This window comes from Pholcus phalangioides, unplaced genomic scaffold (genome assembly GCF_987345545.1).
Source record: "Pholcus phalangioides strain wild (caught in Gottingen) unplaced genomic scaffold, Ppha-v1.0 ptg000007l_1, whole genome shotgun sequence".
Classification (NCBI taxonomy): domain Eukaryota; kingdom Metazoa; phylum Arthropoda; class Arachnida; order Araneae; family Pholcidae; genus Pholcus; species Pholcus phalangioides.
Window position 1 is genome coordinate 12149098 of NW_028301600.1, and position 26529 is coordinate 12175626.

Genomic DNA, 26529 nt, shown 5'->3' on the forward strand with positions numbered 1-26529 from the left:
TAATATTTAAACATAAATATTTTTATCAAGGGTTTTCTAACACACATGAACAAAATTTTTGTTGGTAGAGTTAGGCAGTGTTTATAATGTGACTTCTGGTTGAAATAATTATGTATATTTCATCGTTGTATCATTATAATGTCATAGCTCCTTCCGTCTTAGTGATTATTTTTGAATATTTGGTAACCCGATAGTCGATGATTGAAACATGAAATTTAATACTTTGCGGAACATCGATAGGACAGACAGTATAAATTGCGGTACGACAATTTACTTGATGTGCATCTCTAATCACGTTGTTTGCTCTGGCATTCCAGTTTTCGTAAGTTACGAGCTAGAAACTTGAGAGCCTCGTATATTAAGCTTCTTTGTTAAAAATTTAGGTTATGCATAACCATCCAATTGAACGGTCTCCATTTCTAGAACCCCTCTTAATCACTGTCAAAAGCCATGTAGATCACGTGAATCCTAAGTGAATATATTTTATGCCCGTTACGGGAGTAGTATGACGATATTAATGTAACACGTTTGATGAAATATTGAGTAAATATATAAACTCAATGTCAATTATAAGAAAGGGGAAAATAATAATTAGAGCTCGGATTATATGCACTAAAAAAGTGATTAAATATTTTCTAAAAATATGCAGATACTCACTTAAAAGTGCCAAAATATGCATTAGAAATCCTGGAAAAGTTAAAATTTCCGAATTATGTACACACAAAATGAGAAAATATGCATTAAAAATTGCCATGCAAAAAAAAGCAAACATGTTTTTAAAATATTTTTTATTATTTTCTATTTCTTAGGCCGGGATTACACTATAAAAGTTTGATAAAAGATCTTTTGCAAAACTTGAAAAAAACAACCTATAAGCTTATGGGTTACATTCAAGTACGTGTAACCAAGAGGGTTATTGGTTATTTTTTTTCAAGTTTTCTTCAAACTTTTAATGTTTAATCTTGGCCTTAGTGCATATTCATTTACAAAAAATATCCTCACATACGTATATTCTGTGTATATGCAAGTAACCTCTACACATTTTTTGTTTAGGCATTTTTAATTTCTAGTTTCTTGTACCTGCTAAGTAACGAAATACCAGTAACAAAAGAATTTCGTTACTATTGCTATAAAAAATCGAATACTTTTTGACCTATCTCTAGAAATAGCGTTGCAGTAAACAGTATATTCGGAAAATACTGTATTACAAAAACATCTCTATTATAATTCACTAAATACCACCTCCAGAAAAAAAGCCGATGTTATGAAAATATTATGAGCGATATTTATTTGGAAAATTACAGAAAAGTGATTGAGCTTGAATAAACCTTCAAAAATATGCACTTATTCTAAAAATTTTATGCATTTATATGCATTTATTTGAAAAAAGGCGTATATGTACATATGCTCCATTTATTAATGGTTTTTTTTGCTAATATTATAATCTTCATATAATCTTGGCTCTATGATAATAATATTTAGAGTTCAATCATATGGATATATTTAGTTTAAACATAATGATTGGTTTGTATTCACCAAATACTTTGAATAGTGAATTGGGAAAAAAAATTCAATATATCTTGGAAATGTTTTCGAAAATGTTTGTTTATTGACTTTACCTTTTATGTGTCTTTCGTTTGGTTTATTTTAAAATCGAAACACGCAAATAAACACAAGCAGTGATTTTTTTTTATATTCCAAATAATACTAACAAATATATTCAGCAAACATTTTTTTGATCGTTTTAGTGCCACCTTCGGTACCTGAATGACACAATTCAGCTGCAAGAACCATCGACTTACCACAGTAATGGTTTTGACGCTAGCTTTAAGGGTAAAAAAAGTCAATATCAGTCCCTCAGAATCTTCACACTTTCTTCAATAACGTATTTTCATCCATAGGAAGGCTTTAGAATCTATGAGAGAAAACGCGAGATAGACGAGATTAAACCTCGAATTCACCAAATGGTCAAATATTTGTCGAAAGAACAAGTTGTGCTTTCGACAGCACCGCTGCTGCCGATCAAACACTTTGGCACTAGCTATATTGACCTCGAATAGAAATCATTGCATGCTACAAAAGCTTTCTTCGATCAACGCTAAAATAAGAGCTTCCCTTGCTTCATTCTACGAGTCAATACGCATAGTTTAGAATGAAACACCATTAAATGGAGGTGAAAAAACATTTTTTACAACGAAAGGAATTTTAGAAAAATTATTTATTAATGTTTTTTTTTGCTAATATTATTCAAGTTCCATTGGATTACTGTTTTCGATTTAATTAGTACTTTTGCTAAAATAAATCTAGAAGATATTGAAAGTTCGCAGTTAACCATACGAATAGTAGCATGAACTCCAATTTCAACATTTTTTACTTGCAATAAACACAAAATATGAAGCAATCATGCAATGAATGCAGATGCTTGGAGGGTTTGGTAACAGTAAAAAAATAATGTTATTTTAGCACAGTATTGATGTATACAGTTTTGAATATGGTCATAATTATTTTGTAAATATTATGTATATCAAGAAATTTACTTTTTGTAATGTCTACTTTACGTATGCATATATAATCTTTACAATCGCTGCACAGTGTTAATATGGATATTTTTTTTGTTTTGTATATTCTTGCATGAGTATATTTCAAACTTTATGTATTGATAGCAAAAATGTGTATGCAATATTGATTACACTAATACGATAGAATATGTAAATGTATACATACTTTTTTTGCTATTAAACGGGTCATTCGGTTACTTTATATTTAAATAAGGAAAAAGAAATGTCAAATAAACTCAGTTCCATAACCGTAAATATCATTTACTTCATTTTCAAAAAACTCATGATGGCTGCCATTTGGCTAACAGATGTTAGATTATTTTTTTAGACATACTGGAAAGACACCCTAGTCCCCTTGAGGTTCCAGAGTGGATGTTCCTAATTCATGTATTGTTGTGTTTATCTGTTTTTGACTTTTTGTACAAGTAAGTATTTAAAGTTATTTTCGACATTAAAATCCAAAAATCTCCTATTCAAAATTCATAGTCAACAAACGTAACTCGTTTTTTTTTTGGTAATTATTAAATAAATATAACAGAAAAACATCCCAACCATTTGGCTGAGGGAGAAAAATGTCCGTAAGAAATATTGATGGTGTTCATACCTAAACAAATATTATTATGTACAGTGTACACATATGTACATATATTAATTAATTAATATTATGCATACACCGACACGCCCGAAATTATTAGAAGTTTATCAGAGGCATGTTTACGAGTTGCATGTATGTGGTTTAGTAGTATAAAATATCTTTTTAGAGGAAATTACGTTTGTTATCAGTAGATATTTCAATGGCATTTGAAAAAAATAATATACACCAAAACTTGAAAGTATGAAAAAATACCAACTAAAGATGATATTAAATATATTTTTAAACCATAAAATTTGGCAAATAAAAATACATTGCTACATAGAGTGCATAGCTAACAGCTGGCACCACAATTTACTACTTGCAAACCGTTGAACCTAGAGGTATACTTCCAATTAGAAAGCTTATTCAAATAACGCGTAAATCTCACATACATCATTCATATAGCGAGGAGTTGTATAGATATTAAAATAGATAAATTAACTTTTCATATGGACACCCGCTGCTCAAAAATCCAATCAGCAGAATGTTACCCTGTCTCCTCTGAAACCAACAAAAACAATTCCAAATTTCTAAGTGCAATATCCGCAGAGGTATTTGAATTCAAAAATGGAAAAAAATTGGGGGAAAACAGCGTAAATATGATGGCGAATAACATTCTCCATCTGTTTTCATGCTGTTCCCTCCCCCAATTGATTTTTCTTCATTTTTTCGAATTCAAATAGCTCAGCGAATATTGCACTTAGAAACGTGGAATTTTTTTGTTGGGGCGAAAGACAGGACAATAACTACGAGTATTTGAAGACACGGTGTCCATACAGGAAGTTAATTTTTTATATTTTAATAACTAGACAACCCCTTGCTGAATAGTCTTTACTCGTTAACTAGAAGAAGACCCTTCAATTTCTTCATTCTGAGGACTTGAAGGAATCGACTAGGAGTAGAGGGTTGAAGCCCAATCCGCGCCTTCTCGTGGTACACCCTGTAAGTAGCCACGTTTAACACGTGGTGAACGGACGCGGATGGGCATCATCCAACCCGAACTGGCCAGCGTGGAAGATTATGGCCAAAAACCCTCTAAAAAGATGATGATGACAACCCCTTTAAGTATGAAAGACGCATCTGAGGTCCCCGTGTTATTTGAATACTTTTCGTAATTGGAAGTACGCCTCTAGGCCCAACGGTTCGCCAGTAAATTGCGGTGCCAGCTGTTAGCTATGCAACCTGTATAAAACAAGCTCAAAAATAGTCCTACACGTCTTACGGTAAACCACGAAACAATTTTAGTTCCGATTCCTAAAAGCGAAAATTGGAAAGAAAAAGCAAGCAAATCCTTTTTCCTCAAAAACGTATTTTCAAGGATGAAAATGTGTTTTCGTGTAACAAGGGTAGTGAAGCCATCTTTCACAATGAGAATGGTGGATGTGCCTTTTGGATAACTGTTTCTATTTTTGAAATGATAAAATCAATAAATATTTCAATTCGGAAAAAACAGAAAAGTAATATCTCTAACTCATACTATATCGTCAAGAAGCAGCTTAGCATTTCATGTCTCAAGTAGAGGAAAACCTAAATAAAACGATTTTATTCCATTTTGGATTAATGAAAGGAAATGATGTGTGTGTATTCAGAAAAAAAAAAAAGAATGTTTAAAACTGTTTGCACAAATGTTGGAGTTCTCAAATGAACGCTTTGATTTTCAAATCGCAGGTGAAAACCAGCGCTACAGAAAACCAATTTGAACTGAGAGCGAGAGAACCAATAATTTCCTTTTTCCCGCGTCCCAATTTTCTCATTCCATTTTCTTGCCTTTTCTTATTACGAGCGCAAATATTGGCTTTTATAACTATGTTTTTCTTTTTCTTTAAAGAGCTTAAAAATTGGTACGGCTCCCGTTCACGATCCCGGATCACTAAAAACAAGCCAATTAGCAAATTACAAAGCAATTTAGCAATTTCTTATTAAACTAAATCATAAATATGCTAAAAGGGAGCATTTTTGTGCTTATTTGATTTGATTGGATTCGTTTTGTTGTGTGTTTTGGATGCGAACCAAAACATTCTAAAAATAAAATTGCTCGATGAAATGTGTCAGTCTGTAGAATATAGCAAATTATGGTAAGAGGAGTTTTTATGAGAAAAAGGGCGAAAAAAAAATCAAAAATTGTTTATTATGAAACTGAGACGCAAAAATGCCAGATTTTTGAATATTTGCAGCAATAAACCAAACTTGTTTTCGTTATCTTCATTTTTTTCCAACTCTCTAACAGAAGTTTCTCTTTAATCTACAGCTACATGCTTATATCAAAACGGTTTCAAAACGACAATTTCTTTTACGTAATCTGAAGAAAAAAGGCTGAAATGATTCTTAATTGATAACACGTGCCTTAAATTATCGTCTATTTTACTAAAAATGTAATACAATATTGCCAATATGCAATGCAAAACCAGAATCCTCGTAAAGTACCCTAATTTTTTATCATCTTATTTGTATAAAATGAATTTGCATATCTTATTTTGTGAACAATATCTCTTTCATCAAATCCATACGACATCCAGAAAACGCGTTTCCGATTTTCAGCAAGTCGATTTATGCAGAAGTACTTAGTTCCCAAAGCAATAATTTTATTTCACGATATAATTCATGTTCTGCATTAAGCGCTCTCTCCTACCCTTTAGCATGATAAAAAACTTTCTTATTTAAAAATATTATTTAAAAATATTATTTAAAAATATTATTTAAAAATATTATTTAAAAATATTATTTAAAAATATTATTTATTTCAAACTTTTACCTCATATATTTAATTTCATCTACGCCACTATAAAATTTTACATATCTTTAATACTAATGTGTTTGAAAATTTCCGAAAAACTGCATAAAAAACAGCTTGCAAGCATGATAAAATTGAATAAAAAATGATTAAAAATAAAAAAAACTGTCCAGTGTGTTAATAAAATAATGTAAAAAATTAAGATTTTATCGACTCAATTCTTATTCAAAATTAAATTTTAGAAAAATTAAAAAAATTATAACCCTCGTATTTATGAATGAATCTCAAATATTTTTCGTCAGTTTATGAACTGAACAGTTTCCTTTATTTTGAATTAATTTTTATTGAATTTCATTGATGTCATGTTACTTTATCATGTGCGATTTCAATGCGTTCTTTGCAAATCTATAAAAAATGAATTATTAGAGATGTGTAAAATTTTGTGCTGGCATAGGATAACACACACAATCAAATATATGTGGTAAAACTCGAATATAAATAATTGGTAAACAATATTTTTAATAATAGTTGTACATAAGAAAATTTTTTTAACATTCTATTAAGTGGTCATTACCCCCTTAAGTGGAATTAATTACCAGTTAGCGCTAGTTGTGAGGACTTGTACACTTTATCTTGAAATCTACTCAAACTTGAAGAATAAACGAAAATAAACGAAATTTTGCCCAGCTTTTTTTTGACATCAAAAATAGTCTGAAATAAAATGTTTTCAAGGAATCTTTTTTGGCGAATCGTGTTTAATATCACTTGCGTCACGTCAAAACTTGTCATCGCGAGTTCGTGAAAAAAGACACAATCTCTTTTTGCTTCTCCCTGATAGAATCAAACATCAATGCTGTTGGATCTTGCCAGACACATCTATAGAGCCATTGTACCTTTATTTACATGAAAATAGAATTCCATATTACAATAGCTCCTTATTTTATGAGACTCCGTAACAAACCGATACCACATAACATTCTCATCACCTAAGGCCCTTTTACACACGTCAAGTAATTTAGTAGTGAAGTGATAAAGTTATTAAATAGATAAGTCATCAAGTGCTAAAATCTGTTCCAACGTAAGTAATCAAGTAATGAATGGCCATTGGATATTACGAGGAAACGCCCGCTGACACATACGCGTAGGGCCTATTTAACCGGGAAAAAAAATAAACCAGATTTTATCTTGTCTATTTGACAACTAAACCACTTCACAACTTAACAACTGAACCAGTGTAAACGGCCCTTAACGTCTGCCTACATCTAAAATACTTGGCGACTTAAAATTTAGTTAACTACTAAATTATTTGATGTGTGTAAACGGGTCTTTAGCTTGGATGCCATAGTTGTTGTTAACAGAAAGTAAACACACTATACTGACCTCGAGCCGAGCGTCGTTGGTTTTAAAACGATCTACTGACGTAAGTCGGATTATCGCTGTTATTGACAACTTGAATCTCTGACAAATAATTTTTGCATTTAAAAAAAAAAAATTAAAGTTTAATATAAATTTTTGATTTTTTCATTAAAAAAAGTCTCAACGGGGAAAAAAAGTATACAAAAGTTTCTCATTATTATTTTCTAAAAAATACAGTATATTTTATTTATTTTTAATTCGAATATTACTGAAATTACTAAAAGTTGCTTAACTCGTTTTTATTTTTTTCCGACATCATGTCTTTTTTATCTTCTTAATTTGGGAATTTTTAATGACCATCTGTTTACCATGAAAACAAAAACGATTCGCTAATTATGCTTAATCAAGGGAACAAAAACTAGGTATTTTTTGTCTCGATTTGTTTTTAAAAAAATTGTTTTCTTTCAAAAATATCAAGATGTCTCTAGAAACACTTACATCCACATGTGTCACATAAAATACATCACAACCAAAACTTGCCAAGAAATTTTTAAAAAAATAGACAAAAAGAAACTTTATCCCCCCTTGAATTTTTATTTATTTATTTATTTCTTGTAGTAAAAGTTATTTGCGACGTTTATATTCGAAACTGAAATACCGATACATGTGAGATAACTTCAAAAAAATTTCACGTTTTTTAAGAATTTTTCCCCTTTTTTTTTGTGATTTATTTTCTCGACTCATCTTTTTCTTGATCCGCATCAGTTCATTTCTCGACGTTAATTACTGTTCTGGAAAGACTTTTTTCAGATTTTGAATTTTTCTCAAGGGTAAAAGTTTTGCTATAGAGCCGTTATATTTGAGATTTTCAGTATGATTCGTTTAGAAAGAAAATTGAAATACAATTCTGACAAAAAAGTTTTGAATTTTGTATCATTTCTACGCATTTCTAGTGTTTTTCTGAATTGAAAAAAAAAAAATTAAAGGGCCTCTCATGAAAATTTATCAAAATTCTAAAAAAGAAACTAAAATTTTTTTGATAGTTCAAATAGAAATTAAATATTTTTTGTGGCATTGCAGTTATATGAATTTAATGTGCAATTTATTATTTGAAATACAGGCTTGTCACATCTTCCAAATTTCCACTCCGTTTCCATGCAGTGGAACCGGAATCAGATGGACATGTCTCTGATTCTACGAGTCCATCCACCACATTGGAACTGAGTAGAAATATAAGTGCTGTTCTCGAACATCTCTTGATGAATTATGACAATCATCAACGACCAGATCATGGAGGTAAATAACGACTTTTGTTGTAGTATTTGAAAATATTTTAGAAGCATTTAGCGCATAATTTGATTTTTAAGAAAAATAAGCACAGTTTAATTTCCCAATTTGTATACTAATTCTCTTATAGAACATCTAAAGCCGGGTCCAGACCGAAACGGCATGTGATGTCGAGCCACCCAAAAACCGGTTTTAATCACGGTCAAAACAGTCTAAATCACCTTAACAATACCTCAAAAACCGGTTTTTAAGCAGCTCAGAGCGGCATAGCGCTATGGGTGTGAAACTGGTTTGAGAAGAATATCGCGACAACTTTTGTTTTTCAGAATTTGTAAGCTAGACAAATAAAGTACACAAACCATTAAAATAATGCGCATTATGTAGGGTGATTCCATAATTCCCCTTGGCGCATTTTACCGGCGAATCGTTGATTCTAGAGGAATACTTCCAAAGAAAACGTATCCAAATAACGTGTAGACCTATGATGATATGATGGTTTCTCTCTAGGCGGTCATGTCTGTCTGTCTGTATACCTATGATACGTCATTCATATTGAAAGGGATGTATAGTTATTCAAATTTAAAACCCAACTTTCTATACAGCCACCCTGTCTGCCACCAAAAAAATTCCACCGTTCAAAGTGTAATATTCACTGAGATAATTAAATTCTAAAATCGTAGAAAAGTTGGCAAAAAAAAACAAAAATTAACCTTTTCGCTTGAAGGCGATTGGCAACAAATTCAGATGATCTCTATTTAATGAATCGGCGATAAATATAGTAACCTTGTACTAATCCAAACGCAAGTTAGAAAAAGGAAAACAAGGAGAAGGAAAAAAAGTAGAAGAGTAAAAAGAAAGCTAAAAAGCAAATGAAAGAGTAAAATAGTATGATAGGTAAGAAGATAAGAGAGTAGGTACAAAGTAGATTTCTCTTTTAACCCTGAAACCACCTGTTCTCTTTAACTCTTACGTGTATATACTATAAAGTTGCGTCATGCGTGTGAAAAAACTCTATCAGATTATAGAAAAAACGAAGAAAAAACAATATAGGGTTACAACAAAGCTTCATAATGATGAGGACAGAGTATAGAAAACAGAAGGAACTTGTTTGAATTTATTTCACCGGTGTTTGGACGCAATATTACGTCCTTGGTCGTGAAGTGGTTAACGGACAACGTTTCTTTAGCTTGTTTAAGCTTTTTCTTTAATTTTTTCAACTTTTGTCTGTTTTTTAACTCAAATATCTCAGCGAATATTGCACTCAAAAAATGTGGAAATTTTTTCTTACCTCAGTAGACACACGGAAACTACTTTCTTGTTGGGTTTTTGAGGACAGGGTGTCTGTATAAAAAGTTATTTTTTATATTTTAATAACTAACAACCCCTGGCAACATGAATGACGTATCTGAGTTTTACACGTTGATTTGGATACTTTTTCTAACTGGAAGTAATATTTTTGGATCAATGAATCGCCAGTAAAATACGCCAAGGAGAATTATGAAATCGTCCTGTATACGTCGACACATTATATATCAAGAATTCGAACTTTTATCAATATTCGTTCACCCATCGATTACCAAAGTAATATTTCCATATCAGTAATCATGACAAATTTTTGAAATATCGTCTTGTTCACCACATTTATTGAAAAAGCGGCATTACATTTTCGAAAACAGTTCTGGAGGTTTATTATTTGATTCCTACTTTAATTTCTGCTTCAAAAAAAACGATTTCTGAAATTACTACCATTATCCTATAACATTCAAATCAAATCACTAATCAAATAGTTTTTGAACAGTGCAGTTAAGCTGTTGCATAAATTTTTAATTTTATCCTGGTAAGTGTGGTACTTATACTGAAAAAAATAATTTTCAAATGTTATCATTTTCACCAAGAAATGTGATGTTTACTATGATGGTTCATCATCAGTGCATGTCGAGAACATGAATGATGATTTTCAAAATCATATTATCTTAACTAGTTTCTTTTAGCTGATTATTCCGCTAACTCTTAATTCTATCGTTTTGCAATATTAGAACGGTCCATGTTCAGATAAGCTAACATCACATCATTTAGAGAATGCGTTCTCACCGTCATTTATATATTAGATGCAAAACTTGTGGGTTCACATAGATTAGGTGTGTGTATCTACGAAGCATTACCACACTATATCATAGGGGAAAGCTTTGAATATTGATGAATTCTAATGATCGAAAAAGAACTGGCGAATTTTTTTTTATTTCATCTATACTTTCACTTATCGCGTAAAATACTTATCTAAACTGATGTTTCCATTTTTCATTTGCGATATTTATCGTTTTTCCCTCAGCTGGAAAAAATATGAATTTGAATTCCTCGATATAAAAATGGATATTAATCTCTTATCACGTGCAACAAACAAATGAACCATGAAATTCTAATAGGCAATTAATCGTATCAAAAAAACTTTAACAGCGTATTTATTTCACACACACAATACTGAACACAATTTAAATTAGGTTTGAACTTAAAGATGTTTTCTTCACTCAAAAATATAATACGCAAGCACGTTAATATATGTAGAAACATTTTATTTTCCCACATATTTATTATTTTTATAATTGTAGTTCCCATAGTGTCCCAATATTCTCAAATGCATACGTATATTTTCTTATTCTGCAAATGCGAATGATCCAATGAAGCAGCTCAGTGCTTAAAATAAAACTGAGAGGGTACAACCGAAAAAAAACGTAAATTTCAACTACCGGTTCGCAATGAACCCAAGTTATGGCGATGTGGTTGGTGGTGTTAATTTAATGTTGTTTACCAATATAATTACCCATAGACTCATTACGAGCGTGAATTTAAAAAAACAAATTCAAATAGACCAATCAAATAGCTGTGTATTGCAAGCGACCAACCAGACCGTAGCTTCGAACTTACATGCAGGTACTGAGTTTGACCACGTCTGACGTCTGACTCGAACGGACGCATTTTTTTTCGCTGAACAGTGGGGAGTTAACATTTGGCCACCGACCCAAGTATAATCCCCGGTCATCCTGATAGTGGTTATATTTATCTCCTAAAGAGATAAATATAACCACTTTTTCATTTCAACCACCATCGTTTTCGCCTCTTGTGAGTCGAAACTAGTTAGGAGTTGCGTAGTTTCTCCTTTTATTTGCCTTTTTCTTTGGTTTCTTCAGAGCGTAAAGGATTATTTAGTCTTTCATCGAAACTGTGGATTTACGTATCCAATTACGAGCAATTACGTATATTATTCAATGTTTTTTAATAATATCATCCTCACGTATTCCTAAAAGATCCGTATGATCTGTCCAAGGGAAATTTCGCAAAAAACGTTTATCAATACGTATTTCCATCTTGTCCTATTTGTATTATATTTCTTTTTTAATTGCAGGTCCACCAACACTGGTGCGAACAAATTTTCTCATCAGAAGTATGGGACCAATATCTGAATTGGACATGGTAAAAACTTTATTCCTTCAAGCAACACTTTCAGTTTTTATTTCGTTAGTTTATATGCTTATAGCATGAAGTAGCACATGAAATATCTACTAATTTGAATATGTAAACTTATCAAAAAGCGCATGCACATGCGCATATGTTACGGTGAAAGCCCGAAGACTGGTAAAACCTAGAATTTACCGGTAAGGCCTAGGCTTTACCATGGCGTTGGTAAAAGCTCTAAATACGCTTGTAAATGTTTTCATTTCTGACTTTTACCCCATCACACTCCTTTTTTAATGTTAACTCTCTCTTCTGCCGTTTATTAATTAATGAATAATTTTAAAAATTCACTAATTATAATTAATAATTAACAAATGAATTAACTAACCAATATGAACTTATTAATTCCACAATAATTAATTAAATTATTCATGAATTTACTCCTAACAATAAATGCCCGTTTTTAATGAATCAATTAAACGTAAACTTTTGTTTTGTCATGCCCCCATTACTATTAATTGACTAATTTAGTTAATTAAATAATTAATAACTAACCATAACAATAAATTAGTTAATAATATTAATAATTAAAAATAACTACAATTATTAATTATAAACGGGCATTTTAGTTTACTCCAAACAGCATGAACTTTAAATCAATTAATTAATAAATTTATGATTTACTTACATAGCGTCAGTAACTGAGAAGTTCATGTTGGTTAATTAATTAATTTATTAATTATTAATTAATTGTAATTATTGTATAATTATAATTATCAGTTAATTAATAAGCGTCAGGAACTAATAGCTGATGATGGTTTATTGATTCATTAAAAACGGTCTTTGACTGCGTCAAAAATCCTCGACTTTTACATTGACAGAGCAAAAATACAGGGCAAAAAGGTACACAATTTTATGTCAGAGTAATTAAATCTCCTTTTAGCATGATGACAGACATGCATTAGTTGCGAATCCGTGGTTAGGATATAGTTAAGTATGGGAAGTACCCTTTCGTATGGGAATTACCCATCTATTTTTGATTTCAAATATCTCAGCGAATTCTGCACATGGAAACGTGGAATGATTTTTTTCTGCTGGTCTCAAGAAATACAGGGCAACAATTTTCTAATCGGAAGTTAAAGGGCAAGGGAACCGTATATAAATTTAGTTTTTTTTATTATGTTACACACTGTATTTTGAGTCTCGAAATTGGAATAATGTAATTTTTGAACGCCTGTTGAGCATTGCCTCTACGATGGACGGATGATGAGATACAGGCCACATTAGCACTTACAGGACACCCTGTCTTTATATTCCCTAATGGACAATTCAATCATGCACACTTCAATTGGATCAGTGCCAAAGTCAAGCAATTTAAAAATAAAAACTGGTTGGGCGAGAAAAGTTTGGTTTGCACTAAAACTACTTATAACGGTATAGCGTTTTTTCCCCAAGAAATAAAAGATAGTTCATAATTTTACTCAAAGATGACGCAGTGTTACGGAAAATTCGACGCAACGCAATCAAATAGCACATTATTAATGTTTAATATGATTCGCGTTACATAAAGCTGACACATTCGAATATGAGCAACCTTTCAAGCTCGGACCACATTTAAACGGCTGAAAGGGTATTTATATTAAAATGTGATCGTTTTTAACGCAAATCATAATAAATATGAATCATGCACTGTTAGCGTTGAGCTTCAAGTGTGTCGCACTCGACACGCCTTTGTGTCAAGTTTTACAGTGCCATCTGTGAGTGAAATTGTTAACTATTATTTGATTTGGCCGAAAATGATCCTACGTTATAATAAGTATTTTAATATAAACCCCGCACTTTTTTTAATGTCAATTTTTTGATTTTTTTATTGTTTTTTTATATTGTCTCATGGACTTACCGCCCGCCCCAAATTTTCCAACGTTAACCTATTAAGCGTACCAACATAAATATTTGTATAAAAAAAAAATTATATTAATGTAAAGAAACGTTATGAATGACGTTCTTAACTTTCTTGACAATAGTAAGGCGTTCGACAAGACTAAACATGATACACTACTGGTCAAACTTATCGACAATGGCTTCCCGGAGCATGTTATACTATTCTTCCATGACTATCTTCCAGGAAGACCTTTCAGAGTCAAAAATGGAAAAACATTATCAAACGTGCACCCATTGAGAGTCTCAGTTTCGCAAGGATCCTGTTTAGGCCCTCAGCTCTTCTTACTTTATATTAATGACATTCCTGCACCTCTGGTAGGAATCATACCACTTTTTGCTGACGGTGCCATCATACTCACCAATCATAGGAAATCTAATAAATGCCGTGAAAATCTTCAAGAAATCGTCGAGGCCCTTGAGAATTGTTGTGGCATCAACGCCATTCAGCTGAACCACAGCAAGTGCCAATTTATCTGGTTCACAAGAAAAATGGATCCAGGAAATGCTCATATCTATATCGGTGGAGCGGCCGTGGAACCAGTAAGAAAAATAAAATACCTAGGCTGTATTCTGGACAGGGCAATGACTTTTTGCCCGCAGATTGACTATGTCAGGAACAAGGCCACCCAAGCCCTAGGCATGCGCTCAAAATGACAAGTTCGCCTCTCCTTAAAGAATAAAGTCGTACTACATAAATCTATACTTCGACCAATTATGACATATGCGACCCTGGTCTGAGCCTACGCAAGTCATAGCAACATGCAAAAACTACAATCTCAGCAAAACAAGATCCTAAGGTCTCTTGTGAGGGAACCTAAATTTATACGTGGAGCTGACATCAGAAAAGACCTGGGTACACCCCTTATACTGGACTTCATCAAGGAGCTACCTACAACCCACTATGACAAACTAGAGAACTCTGAATATGGCCATCTCAATGAGATAGTGGATTACGACTCTGTGGATTACACAGAGAACAATATACCATAGGCCAAAAACGGTATTGCACACTGTCTAGACACTCTACTGATAAAGAAAATAATGTATTCTATTATTATTTTTGTTATAAGTGTTTTCGAGAAAAAAAAGGAATAAAAAATAAAAAATTATTAAAAAGAATTGAATTAGAAAAAAGAGGAGATAGATTGGAAAAAATATATATTTTTATACTGCGCATTTCTATTTTTATTGTTCTGTATAAGTAATCCTATTATATCCCACTTTATCTACTTTGCCACTGGTATATTGTACTCATTCTTGTATCCGTATATGTGTTATCTCTATATCTTATTATGTGTTGCATGTGCTACATATTTTTTCGTCTACCAACGATTTTTTTTTTAAATATTGAATATTTTAATTTTTTTCCCTTATTGTGACCTTTTAGAGCGCATGCTACATTTGTACTTTGGACATGACGTTTGGACTGGATTTTTGTTTACACAAACACATACTCATGCTTTACACATACATGTACAAACTTGTCTTTCTCCTTCACAACGCCTCAAAAAGGCTATTTGTAAGTGGTCAGACAGCCTCATTGGGCTGGGAAACGACGCAATAGATTAAATTTTGTTCTGTTGTTAACTTTTTCCGGCCTCGACAGAAAATGGGCAACAAGATCAGCTTCGCGACTCATGCGACTGTTTGTTTTCCGAAATTAGTGAAACCAGTAGCGCAGTAAGTGCATTTATAACCGTAAGTGAATTTTTACGACTTCTCGTATCCTCTAGGACAGCGGTTCTCAACCGGTGCTCCGTGTGCACTCGAGGAAAATAAAAAAAACAGTAAATTTGAAAAAATATAATCCCAAATATTTTCAAATAATAAAAATAAATCAGTAACTTTGATGAATATATAAAAAAATACGTCATACGGGACTCCCTTATAGAAATTATATGCCAGAAAGGGCTCCGCAAGTCAAAAAAGGGTGAGAACCGCTGCTCTTGGAAGCCCCTGCGAATCAAATTTGGGTCTTGACTCATAGCTCAAGAATCCCTAACTATGAGTGGATTTGTACCAACCGTCTCGCAAGCCCCTGTGAATGAATATTAGATCGTGAACCATAGCTCAAGAATCTCTGGCTGCGAGTGGATTTATATGATCCATCTGGGAAGCCCCTGCGAATCAGATTTGGGTAGTCATCTACCTCAAGAGTCCCTAGCTATGGGTACGTCCATGGTGCACCGCTTCCCGCTTCTCGCTTTATCGCTTAAACCGCGGCCGCTGCAGAAAGCGAGATGATCTCGCGCGATTCTAGCTGGTGGTGGTTCTAGTGCAACGCTCGCAGGAGCGCCGGCCTGCATGATCAATTGGCATCATGGAGCTATCACGTGGGGATCTAACATGTATTTTGTTTACAACTGATAATATTTATCATAAAACTAAACATGAAAGAATGACTAACGTCTATAAAATGAATAGGACTCGCCTTGGAGTTGTAACGGAATCACTTTTTTCTCTAATTATAGTTAATTAATTGACGATTAATTAGTGATTTCGCTTTTATTGATTCTCGATTAATTTTCGAGTAGAAAAATGGCAATCGTTAAAAGATTCCGTGGGATTTGGTGTACATAAAAGTATTATATCGTGTATAATAATCCTTAATTATCCTTAATAAATTAATGATTAATTCACCATTTCGCTTTTATTATGCCATAACCAATTACCGTGTATTAACAAATATAATTATATAACTAATACTATATAATTACCATAATGAAGATTCCAATTTTATGTCATAATTTATAAACGATTAGTAATAACGATAGTTAATCGTTACAAAAACTCCGTTGGATTAACTATTCTAGTATAAAATGGATACTTAGAGGAAAGTATCCGTTTTAAAATGAAAGCGGTGAGCAGGGGTCAAGCGAGAAAAATAAATAATAATTCCTTCCGGTTAAAGCGGATAAAAGCAGTTTGAGCCGGTAAAAGCAGGTAGGTGGGTGCATTACGGTCTCTTTTATGACTTTTCACTATCTTTTTTCCGCCGCGATAAAGGGAGTGGTTCACTATGGACGCACCTTATAAGTGGATTTGTATTGTACACCCACGCTGAGTTGGCCTCTCTACGTCATGAAACGTCACGATGGGCGATTCCATTTATCTTCTTTTGGTAAAAAAGGTCGCAGGGAAGAGGAGCAGGGTGGTATTTTCCATTGGCGTCTATTACGCTATTTTAGCGAGTTTCCACTCCTTGGAAAATGAACCCTCCCTTCGCGCGTCAAGGTCAGAGGTCCAGTATGGGCATACAATACGACCTCGTCTCGCAAGCCCCTGTGAATCAATTTTCAGTTATGGCCCAAACCTCAAGAATCTCTGACCTTAACTGGATTTTTACTGCCCATGTTGGAAGGCCCTACAAACCAAGTCTGGGTCAAGATCTATAGCTAAAGATAATCTGGTTGTTGGTGGATCTAAACGACCCATCTCTAAGTTGGGTCGCAACCTGGTAAGAACCCCTGCCTTATGGGGACAATAATATAACAGAGATTATATTTCATTTCAATGTCTATCGAGTGCATAAACATTTTGTTGAAATTTAAAAAAAAATTGATTTGAAAAGAAAATATATTTAATTAATTTTCGAAGTCTTAGCAAACTTTTGACACCCCTGGTACATCGAATTTACGCACAATATTGCCGTATTTAAATGCATGGGTACTACTTGAAATCCTAAAGAATAACAGAGTCATTTTAACGCTTTAAGCGGCAATCACGAGACATCTCGCTTCCATAAAAGCTTCTTATTTTAGCTTTGACAAGCCCAGATATTTTGTAAAAATGATTTTTTCCCCTATACCCCTTAGTTTGCACCTGGTGAAAAAAATCTGAAAAAATCCTGCTCCATTGAAAAAGATATGGTATTTTGAAAAGGTGATTTTCAGAGATTTTTCTAATTGCCGCTTAAAGAGTTAAATAGAATGAAAAATGTATTAAAAATGCATGTGACATTTTTTACGAATATATAAATTACGTAAAAAACTTGATTGAATCTGAATTTTTTATGGATAAGAAAATTTTAAATATTTGAAATAATATCCCCCTGTGTGTGTGTGAAATTCTCTGTTCCTGTTCCTCACCTCTCCGACAGAGGGCGACTCTATTTCAATTTACCGACAGCAAGGTTTTTCCATAATCGATAATGGAATATCACTATTTCCGTGATTTTATAATCAAAACGAAATGATAAACTTGTTAAATTTATGAAAATTGATCACATTAGAAAATTTTATGCTTCTTACATTAAAGAGATTTATTTTATTTTTTTAATATAGTCATGCACGTTTCGTAGAGCAAAAATAATGTTGTATACTCTGTTCGCTCTAACCTGGGTCCTGATGTAAATAAACCGCTGTACCAATTTTTGATATCACTCCGCTCCTTTATCTCTATTGGTTGTAATTTTACCCGCCCCTTCATTACGTGTTCCGAACACGTGCGTTTTTTCCTCAAACGTGAGATTGTAAATTGATTGTGAAGAATTTTCCTGGAAATTTTTTTTCCCTGTTCTCCAAATTTTGTTGAAATAAAACTGTTGATAACACTAATTAAAATAGAAAGAGGTATATATCTCCCAAAAAAAAATTCGATAAGGTATTCTGTCGTTATCATGGCACACTTCTCAAGAGTTGGGATGACAGGGCTCCAGCCCGGACATTGCCTGCTACAATTCTTGACATTTTTTTCATTTTTTTTTACGCTAAAAGTTTACTATATAGAAGGGCTGTTGAAAGGTTGGACTGAGGGCCCGCCAAAGATCACAGCCTGGGGGGGGGGGTCTTGCGGCAGGATGTGGGGCTATGGTCGTTACAAAAGTTTGTGCGAGTTGTTTATTATTTTACGGCAGATAGTGAGGAAAAAAAATCCTCATTTTTTTCTTATTACGTTTTTTTTTCTTCAGAATTTTACAATTTTATTTCTGAGCTAATTTACGCGGTATGATTTTCCTGGGCCGGATATGCTACCAATTATAACGTGAAACAAATTATGAGCAACTTACCGTTGTGTTGCCGCTTTTTATTTTTCTTGCGGGTCTGTATAATTAAATATTTCATAATAATCCACGGGCTGTAGAAGTTCCAATTTGATGAGAGAGTCATCCACATTATTTCGTTTCTTTACTTCAACCTATTGTTGATATCCTGTTTTTTGTCAAGACAATTTTGGTTTTTTATCCGTGCGTAGATTGTGACCCCAACATACAGCAGCAGGAGCCCCTGGACTGGGATCTTTAATGGGCCCCCAGGCCAAGCTTTCTCACGGGATCTATAGTATCTGTCATAATGAAGCTAACTGAATCAAAAATGAGCATTACTCTTTCGACTTTACCTTCATGTCTTCGTGATAATCCTCAGACTTTTTCGGCTCGCCGCCTTCGACGAAACAAATATTACTTCCTCCCAACAAGCTGCTCAAGCAGAGGTGCGAATTCTCCGGAAATGCGTATGTTCACCACGAACGATAAGTGACGCCCCCCCCCCCACACCCGTATCCAGTGTACGTCAAAGCGTGTGGGTGAGAAAGAAATCTTGTTGACAGCAACTTTGTTTATAGGAGTCCAGAGCAGCTGCAAAGCAAATTTTCAAATGGCTCTGCCAAACAAGATAATAATAATAATAACGTGATCCACACGTATTCCCAAGGGATCAGCATGATCCGTCCGTCCAGGGAATTTGTTAGTGTTACTAAGCATCCATGTCCGAACCGGGATTCGAACCCAGACCTGCACAGTGAGAAGCTAGTTCCCTAACCACTCGACTGCCAGGCGGCAAAACACGCATATTTCATTTATGTCATCAAACGATAAAGAAGAAAACTCTTTTTTTTTTTTTTCTTGCAAGAACTCTTGAACAACCGTATACAGGTGTATATCAAATCTGTTTGCGAATAGGAATAATAATAATGAAATGAAACTTCCGTTTTGTTTGGACCTGTAATGTTGGAGTGAGAAAGGCGTATCCTGTCAACACCCACCCTGAAGACATAGCAGCAAAAACGCTTTGACCGATCTTTAAAAAATATTTTTGCCCGTCTTCCAGATAAATATTTAAAAAAAATAAAAATTACGAGTTATTTTATGGTATGAGGGGCAAACGACAAAGGACTATATTTTTGGCGGTGTTGCACAGTAAGAAAAGGTGAAATGTTCTTCAACCGATCATTTTGGGCATCGCACACGTGCTTTTATTTACATCAGGACCCAAGTTAGAACGAAAAGAGTATAGTTGATAATTTTTGTCGCACCACGGTCAATTTCTGCACACGAGGGCTAATTAGACCGGGACCTACAATTTATTGCCGATTCCGAACGGCAGGCTTGTTTTTTATACTCATCGAGAGGTTGGTACGCTAAACCCTCGATGGGGAACTCCCTGCGGTAGCAATTTTTTTTGCGGTCATGTCGCTATTTTTGTTGTACCCCTGTGTCAAGAAAGTTTTCTGACAAGAACGAACCGGTTATCGAACTCGCGACACCTCTAAACATCCTTTGGTACTTTAGCCGGGTATCTTATCGACCTGGGCTACCGCTCCCAATATTGTAGTTTATCGGAAATATTGCTAAAGTAAATGTATACTTACAGAAATCATTATTAATGATTAATCATTATTATGACATGAATGTCGCCCTGAATGAATATAGCCCTCTGGTGGCTCGTCGTCCATGAGCTATTAGCTGATCGGTTTCACCGACCATTGCACGGCTCCGTTCGGCATATATACGCTCTAGCGAAGGAAATTCTCTATCTCCTCTGTAGCTTAGTGGTCAGAGCACTCGTCCGGCAATCGAGGGACCCGGGTTCGACTCCCGGTAGAGGCAGAGATGAGTTTATTCCTTCCTTAAAAAATTAACATCTCAAATAATAAATATCTTCACAACATCCAGTCTTCCGTATATCTTGTAATCATTATTAGTTTGACAGACAAATATGCTTCTATTGGCCTATGTATAAAATGAAGTTTGTATCTTTTCTGGAAAAATTGCTTGTGCTCTGTTCGAGTCACGGCCGTAGGTGGCATTTAATGTCGTGGTCCCGTGTGCGGAGGCTGAACTACAACCCGCTTTTTTGACAAAGACGAGTAAACTCGTTTTGCGTTCATGAACTTTAATTCCACGAAACGGGACAGTTCCTGATGTATTTATTAGTGCCTGATTAAGAATTGCACTTGACATTTTTTGTTAATTTTGAACTTTTTCTTGAGATGGTGATAGACACAAAATACTTATTCTAAGTCTGAAAAATACAGGGTGGGCGAAAAATCCCTGACACAATTTAAAAACTAATAAAAAACCAATCAATTGTCATAAAAAGAAGACGCAGTTTCAACTTAAATATTTGTTATGGCGTAGAGGTTATTTTTATTGTTTTTGGTAATTAAAAAACAGTTCAAAATTTCAGTGCATCACGAAAAACTCGATATAACGCATAAAATGCAGCACAAACAGTGCAGTAACGTTTCTTACGATTTGTGTGCGTTACATAAAACTACAAAAATTTAAAACAACCTACATTTCAATATGAACCCTTTTTGGCTCTGGACACATCTAATCGGGGTACAGGTGATATTTTCCGATTGAATTTCTTTGTGCTTAGCACACAACTCATTAATGCAAAACAGCTCGTTTATGGATCATGAAAATTAAGTTCTGCAAATCTCTTGATCTGTTGTCGTGTGTATTCTAATGCAAACAACGCTTTTTATTTTAATTCATTGAATTTTTTATTAACTTTAAAAGTGCATCATGGTGTTGCTTACGCGCACCCTGTATATTCTAACAAGAAAAAAGTGAGAAGCTATAATAAACCAATAGAGTTTTTGTGCCCATACCACCATGTTAAGGAGTATCACGAACCCTGAAATAGATTTTTTCAAAAAATTGACTTTAAAAAATATTTCATCCAATTGCAAATCAAATGCAAAAAATTTCGTGTCGATCGGTTAATTTGTTCTTTTATAGTAAAAGAAAGAAGTAATGAATTATCTCGTAAATGTATGCAAGAAAAATCACTTTGACCGTTATTTTCTCAGATTGCAGTTTTTAGTCCATCCGTAAAATAAAAAAATAATAAAATTACCACCCCAAATATTCTGAAATTTTGCAGAAATGTTTATTCGACATGTGTTAATAATACGAACCTACGATTTAGCTATTGGTAAGTTTTGGAAAGTATTATTCAAAAACTGTAGAATTCAGATTTTTGAAATTTATATATTTTTTTCGAATTTTGAAAATTCTAACGAATGGTCAGATATCCACTTTTGAGTTTCATTTTAGTAACACATGTCGAACAAACATTTCTGAAAAATTTCAGAATTTTCGGAGGAGTAAATTAAGAGTATTCTTACGGATAACCTCAAAGACTGCAGTCAGAAAAAATCCCGTTTAAAGTGTTTTTCCTTGTATGCATTAACACTATAATCCATTACGCTTCTTTCTAGAGATGGGAATTGATTAAAATTTGTAACTGGTTAGTCAAAAAATTTTAATCCATTAATCGAATTTTAATCGAAAACTTTCAAATGCTAACCATTTACAAAAAAAGTGCTATTTGTAAGTGTATAATATTAATTTGATGGCATAAAAATAGAAATATTTTTATTCATTTCACGCACATGATATGTAAACAAATATAAGAATAGATTAAGAATTAAGGTCGCCAGCTTGAAGCTTTTTAATATCCTGAAAATATTTGTCAAATTCCTGAATTTCTTCACTTGGATATTTGTAATTCTTTAGAAAGTCAGTTATTTTTGTCACTGATTTGTCACTTTGTCAGTCAGTTTTGTCACTGATTTCAAAACTTTTTTGATCTTCATATTGTCACTTGTTTTCCTTGCACTTAAGTAGTATAAAATAATTGTATTATAATAGAGGAGAGTAGAGCTAACGTTTCTCGAATAGGAAAACTGCTGTTCACATTGGTGACAATACATTTTGATCTTTTTTAATCCAAAACTTCCATCAGACTCAATTTCAAACAAAAATCATCACCAATTTTCATTCAATCTACTTGTGTTTTTCACGTGTTAAAAAATTTCATCAGAATATTAATTCAAATATTTTTAAATATGGTCACATATCTGAAATATTGTTATGAGCACACAATTCAAGACATCGGTTCCACCAAGTTAAATTATAATCTTTTAATAAAAATTTTAATCGAATTTTAGTCGAATTGATCGAGTCGATTAACTGTGTTCGATGTTTAGCTGCGATTAACAATTAATAAATTTACCGACACGATTAATCGATTAATCAAACTAGCCCTACTTCTTTCTTTTATAAAAGAACAAATTAACCGATGTTTTGCATTTGATTTGCAATTGAATGAAATATATTATGGAGTCATTTTCAGGATTATTATATATTATGGAGTCATGGATTTCATCGGTGACACCTATTAAGTAAATAATTAAAATCGTTTTTTGATTTTTCCATTTTTTTTCACAGGAATATTCGATGGATTGTTACTTTCGTCAAAAATGGACAGATAGGAGATTAATGTTTGAAGGACAGATCTCATCTCTTAGTCTTAGTATCAAGATGCTCGAAAGAATATGGAAACCCGACACATTTTTTCATAATGGGAAAGGTTCATATTTGCACACCATTACTCTGCCCAATAAACTTTTACGAATTTTTCAAGATGGAAGAGTTCTTTATTCTATGAGGTAAGAGCTTAGTATTTCACGAAAATAGTTTTATATGAGTATGTATGTGCACGAAAGGGGATTAAGTTTGAAAAGTTGAAAAGGTATATTTCCTCTCTCTCACGTTTCAGAAATTTAACTGCATGAATTTTCATATCTAATGTTCTTTATGAAACATTCATGATTTTTATGTTTCTGGAATGATAACAGGAAATTTTTTTAACTTTTTTTGGATGATGAAAGCATCGTAATTGAAGATTCACAATGAGTAAAGTAATTTTTTAAATCAATAATTAAAGTAGTTATGAGTATTAGTTTAAACATAAATATACAGGGTAATTATAATTAAAGTTCCCATACTCTGAGTAAAACCTACACATCCGAATACAGCCAAATTTTCAGGATATATTAATTGGACCATGTACGCAATAAAAAGTAGTTCAATTTTTTTGACCACCAGGTGAATAAGGCCCGCCTTTTCACACGGGCAGTGGCTAAAATTGACTAAAACCGACAGAGCCTGGCCGTGTGTTCGGTTTGAAAGACAGAAAGAGAGAAAAGGTAAATATAAGTGGGGCTTTTTTTATTAAATCTTTTTTCCATGGTCCATAGAGCGTGTATACCAAGTTTTGATGGAATACGTCCATGAAAACGGGCTCTGTATATGTCTGAGCAGTGTCAGTATACTGACACAACTCGGACTTACGTAGCGCCCGTTCTGATGGACGTAATCCATTAAAACTTGGTATATACACTGTTTTGGTCTCTCACGCCTGCTTATATCTCTTCGTTGAGACAGCGGCGGGACATGTTCTGGTTAGGAGGAGGAGGAGGAGGTATATACGCTATGTGGACCATGGAAAATAGTAAAATTAAGTAAAAAAGCTCCCCTTTTTCACCTGGTGGTCGAAAAAATTGAATTATTTTTACTGCATAAATCTCTCTCCCATGGTGTCGTTATGATACCCTGAAAATTTGACCGTATTCGGATGAGTAGTCACAGTACACGGGAACTTTAGTCCTAATCACCCTGTATATTTTTTATAAACAATGAAACAGATTTATATTATGCAGACAGGGAGCGTATTTACCAGGGGTGGGCTATACTATATTCCAAGCCGGCAAGTTCAGAGGGGTTCACAAATTTGAGGAATGAGTGGTCCAGCATATTAGCAAAATGGGAGAAGGATGACAAAATTATTATAGGTGACAGGCGGTAAAACCATAAATCCGCCATAAAAATGTCTAGAGAGTGAGTGGCTAAAAGAAAGACAAAAAATAACATAGAAAGTGTGCAAACATTTTAGTGACAAGGAGAGTAACCTAGAGTGTGCGTAAACATGTGAGCAACAAAAACAGTATGAAAGCATGTGAGTGACCTAAAGCTTGACTTGGAGAGCGAAAACCCAGGTCAATGTGAGGCATGAAAAGTGATCTACAGCATGTGCAAGCATGTGAGTGATCAAAAGAGTGACTTGGAGAGTGGGTAAGCATAGAAGTGACATAGAGAGCGAGGAGGCAAGTCAGCGAATGTGTTACGTGTGACTAAGAACGTTCTCAGGCATGTGTGAGTGACGAAATGAGTGACCTAAAGCGTATGCAGGCATGTGAGCAACTAAAACAGTCTGCGTGTTAATGACCAAAAAAAGTGATCTAGAATGCGTTTAAGCACGCGAGTGCCCAAAAACTCTGTGCACGCAGGTGAATAACCAAATGAATGACTTAGAGTACGACCAGATCAGTGAGTAACCAAAAGAGTGACCTAGAAAGTGTGTGAGCATGGCAGAGAACAAAAGAGTCTGTAAGCATTGGAGTGGCTTAGAGAGTAAGGAACCAGGTCAGGGAACGATCAAAGGAATGACCAAAAAATGACTAACAAAGTGTTCAAGCATGTGAGTGACCAAAAGAGTGACTTGGAGACAGAAGCGTATTTCCAGGGTCGTGACTAAGTAGGCTATAGGCGAGGACGGTAAATTTAATGAATGAGTGGTCAAGAAAATTAGATTACAATGGGAGAAGTGTGGTAAACTTTGTGTAGCCTAATAGGCGGCAAAGTAATAAATCCGCCTCTGATGCAGAGTATGACATGTATTAAATCACAGTTTTATTTAACGAGTTCATAATTCTTTTTGTTACTTGTTGTTTAATGAACGAGTCACAATATGGAAATTCATTTTTCTTCCAGATTAACAATCAAAGCAACTTGTCCAATGCAACTCCAGAATTTTCCCATGGATAAACAGTCTTGCCCGTTAGTTTTTGGAAGTTGTAAGTTATTTACCAAGATCTTTAATACACAATTCAAAACAATTTTATACAAATGCAAATAACTGTGTGCATAAATAATACTTTTAATACTTAGTTATATCTCGCACTATCGACACGATAAAAATAATTTATTGTTTCATACGAATTAGCGTCATAGCTCTTACGGTGCTTAAAAAATGAAGTTGCAGATGCTTTACGGTGCGTACGCATTACGGAATGCGACGCATTTTCGTTTTTCTGTTTCAAAAAACACAGTCTCAAAGAATTCGATAAATGAGCGTAATTTTATAAATTTAGACGGTGGTAGCTTTTGGGAGACAAAAGTTTTCTCCCACCGGCCTGGATAATCGAGCAATGCTTGTGTTGAGCAATCCAGTGCTTCTTATATTACGTCTACGTATACGTGTAGTATGTTATGCTTAGTTTACTTACAGTTTAATCGTTTATACTGTCAAACTTGGTTAATTCAAAATCACAAGTTACTGGAAAAAAGTTCGAATTATCCAATTTTTCTATCGTGTAGCTGTATAATGACTACAAATTGCAAGTTAATCAATGATCAACATTCACAATTGGATAATAATGATCAATTATTAAAATTTTGTCATCCGTTACGAAACTTTCCTAAATTTTAATAATTTATA

The 26529-nt window shown here is 33.6% G+C and overlaps 1 protein-coding gene across 1 annotated transcript in view; it reads left to right on the forward strand.

The window, feature by feature from the left end:
* Positions 1–26529, forward strand: part of LOC149084922 (gamma-aminobutyric acid receptor alpha-like) — a 56925-nt gene that overhangs the window by 15610 nt on the left and 14786 nt on the right. Inside the window, exons 2-5 of the mRNA XM_089232661.1 lie at positions 8400–8575; positions 11967–12034; positions 23418–23638; positions 25803–25885. Of these exons, the coding sequence (XP_089088787.1) occupies positions 8400–8575; positions 11967–12034; positions 23418–23638; positions 25803–25885 (548 nt within the window). The remainder of the gene's footprint in view (positions 1–8399; positions 8576–11966; positions 12035–23417; positions 23639–25802; positions 25886–26529) is intronic.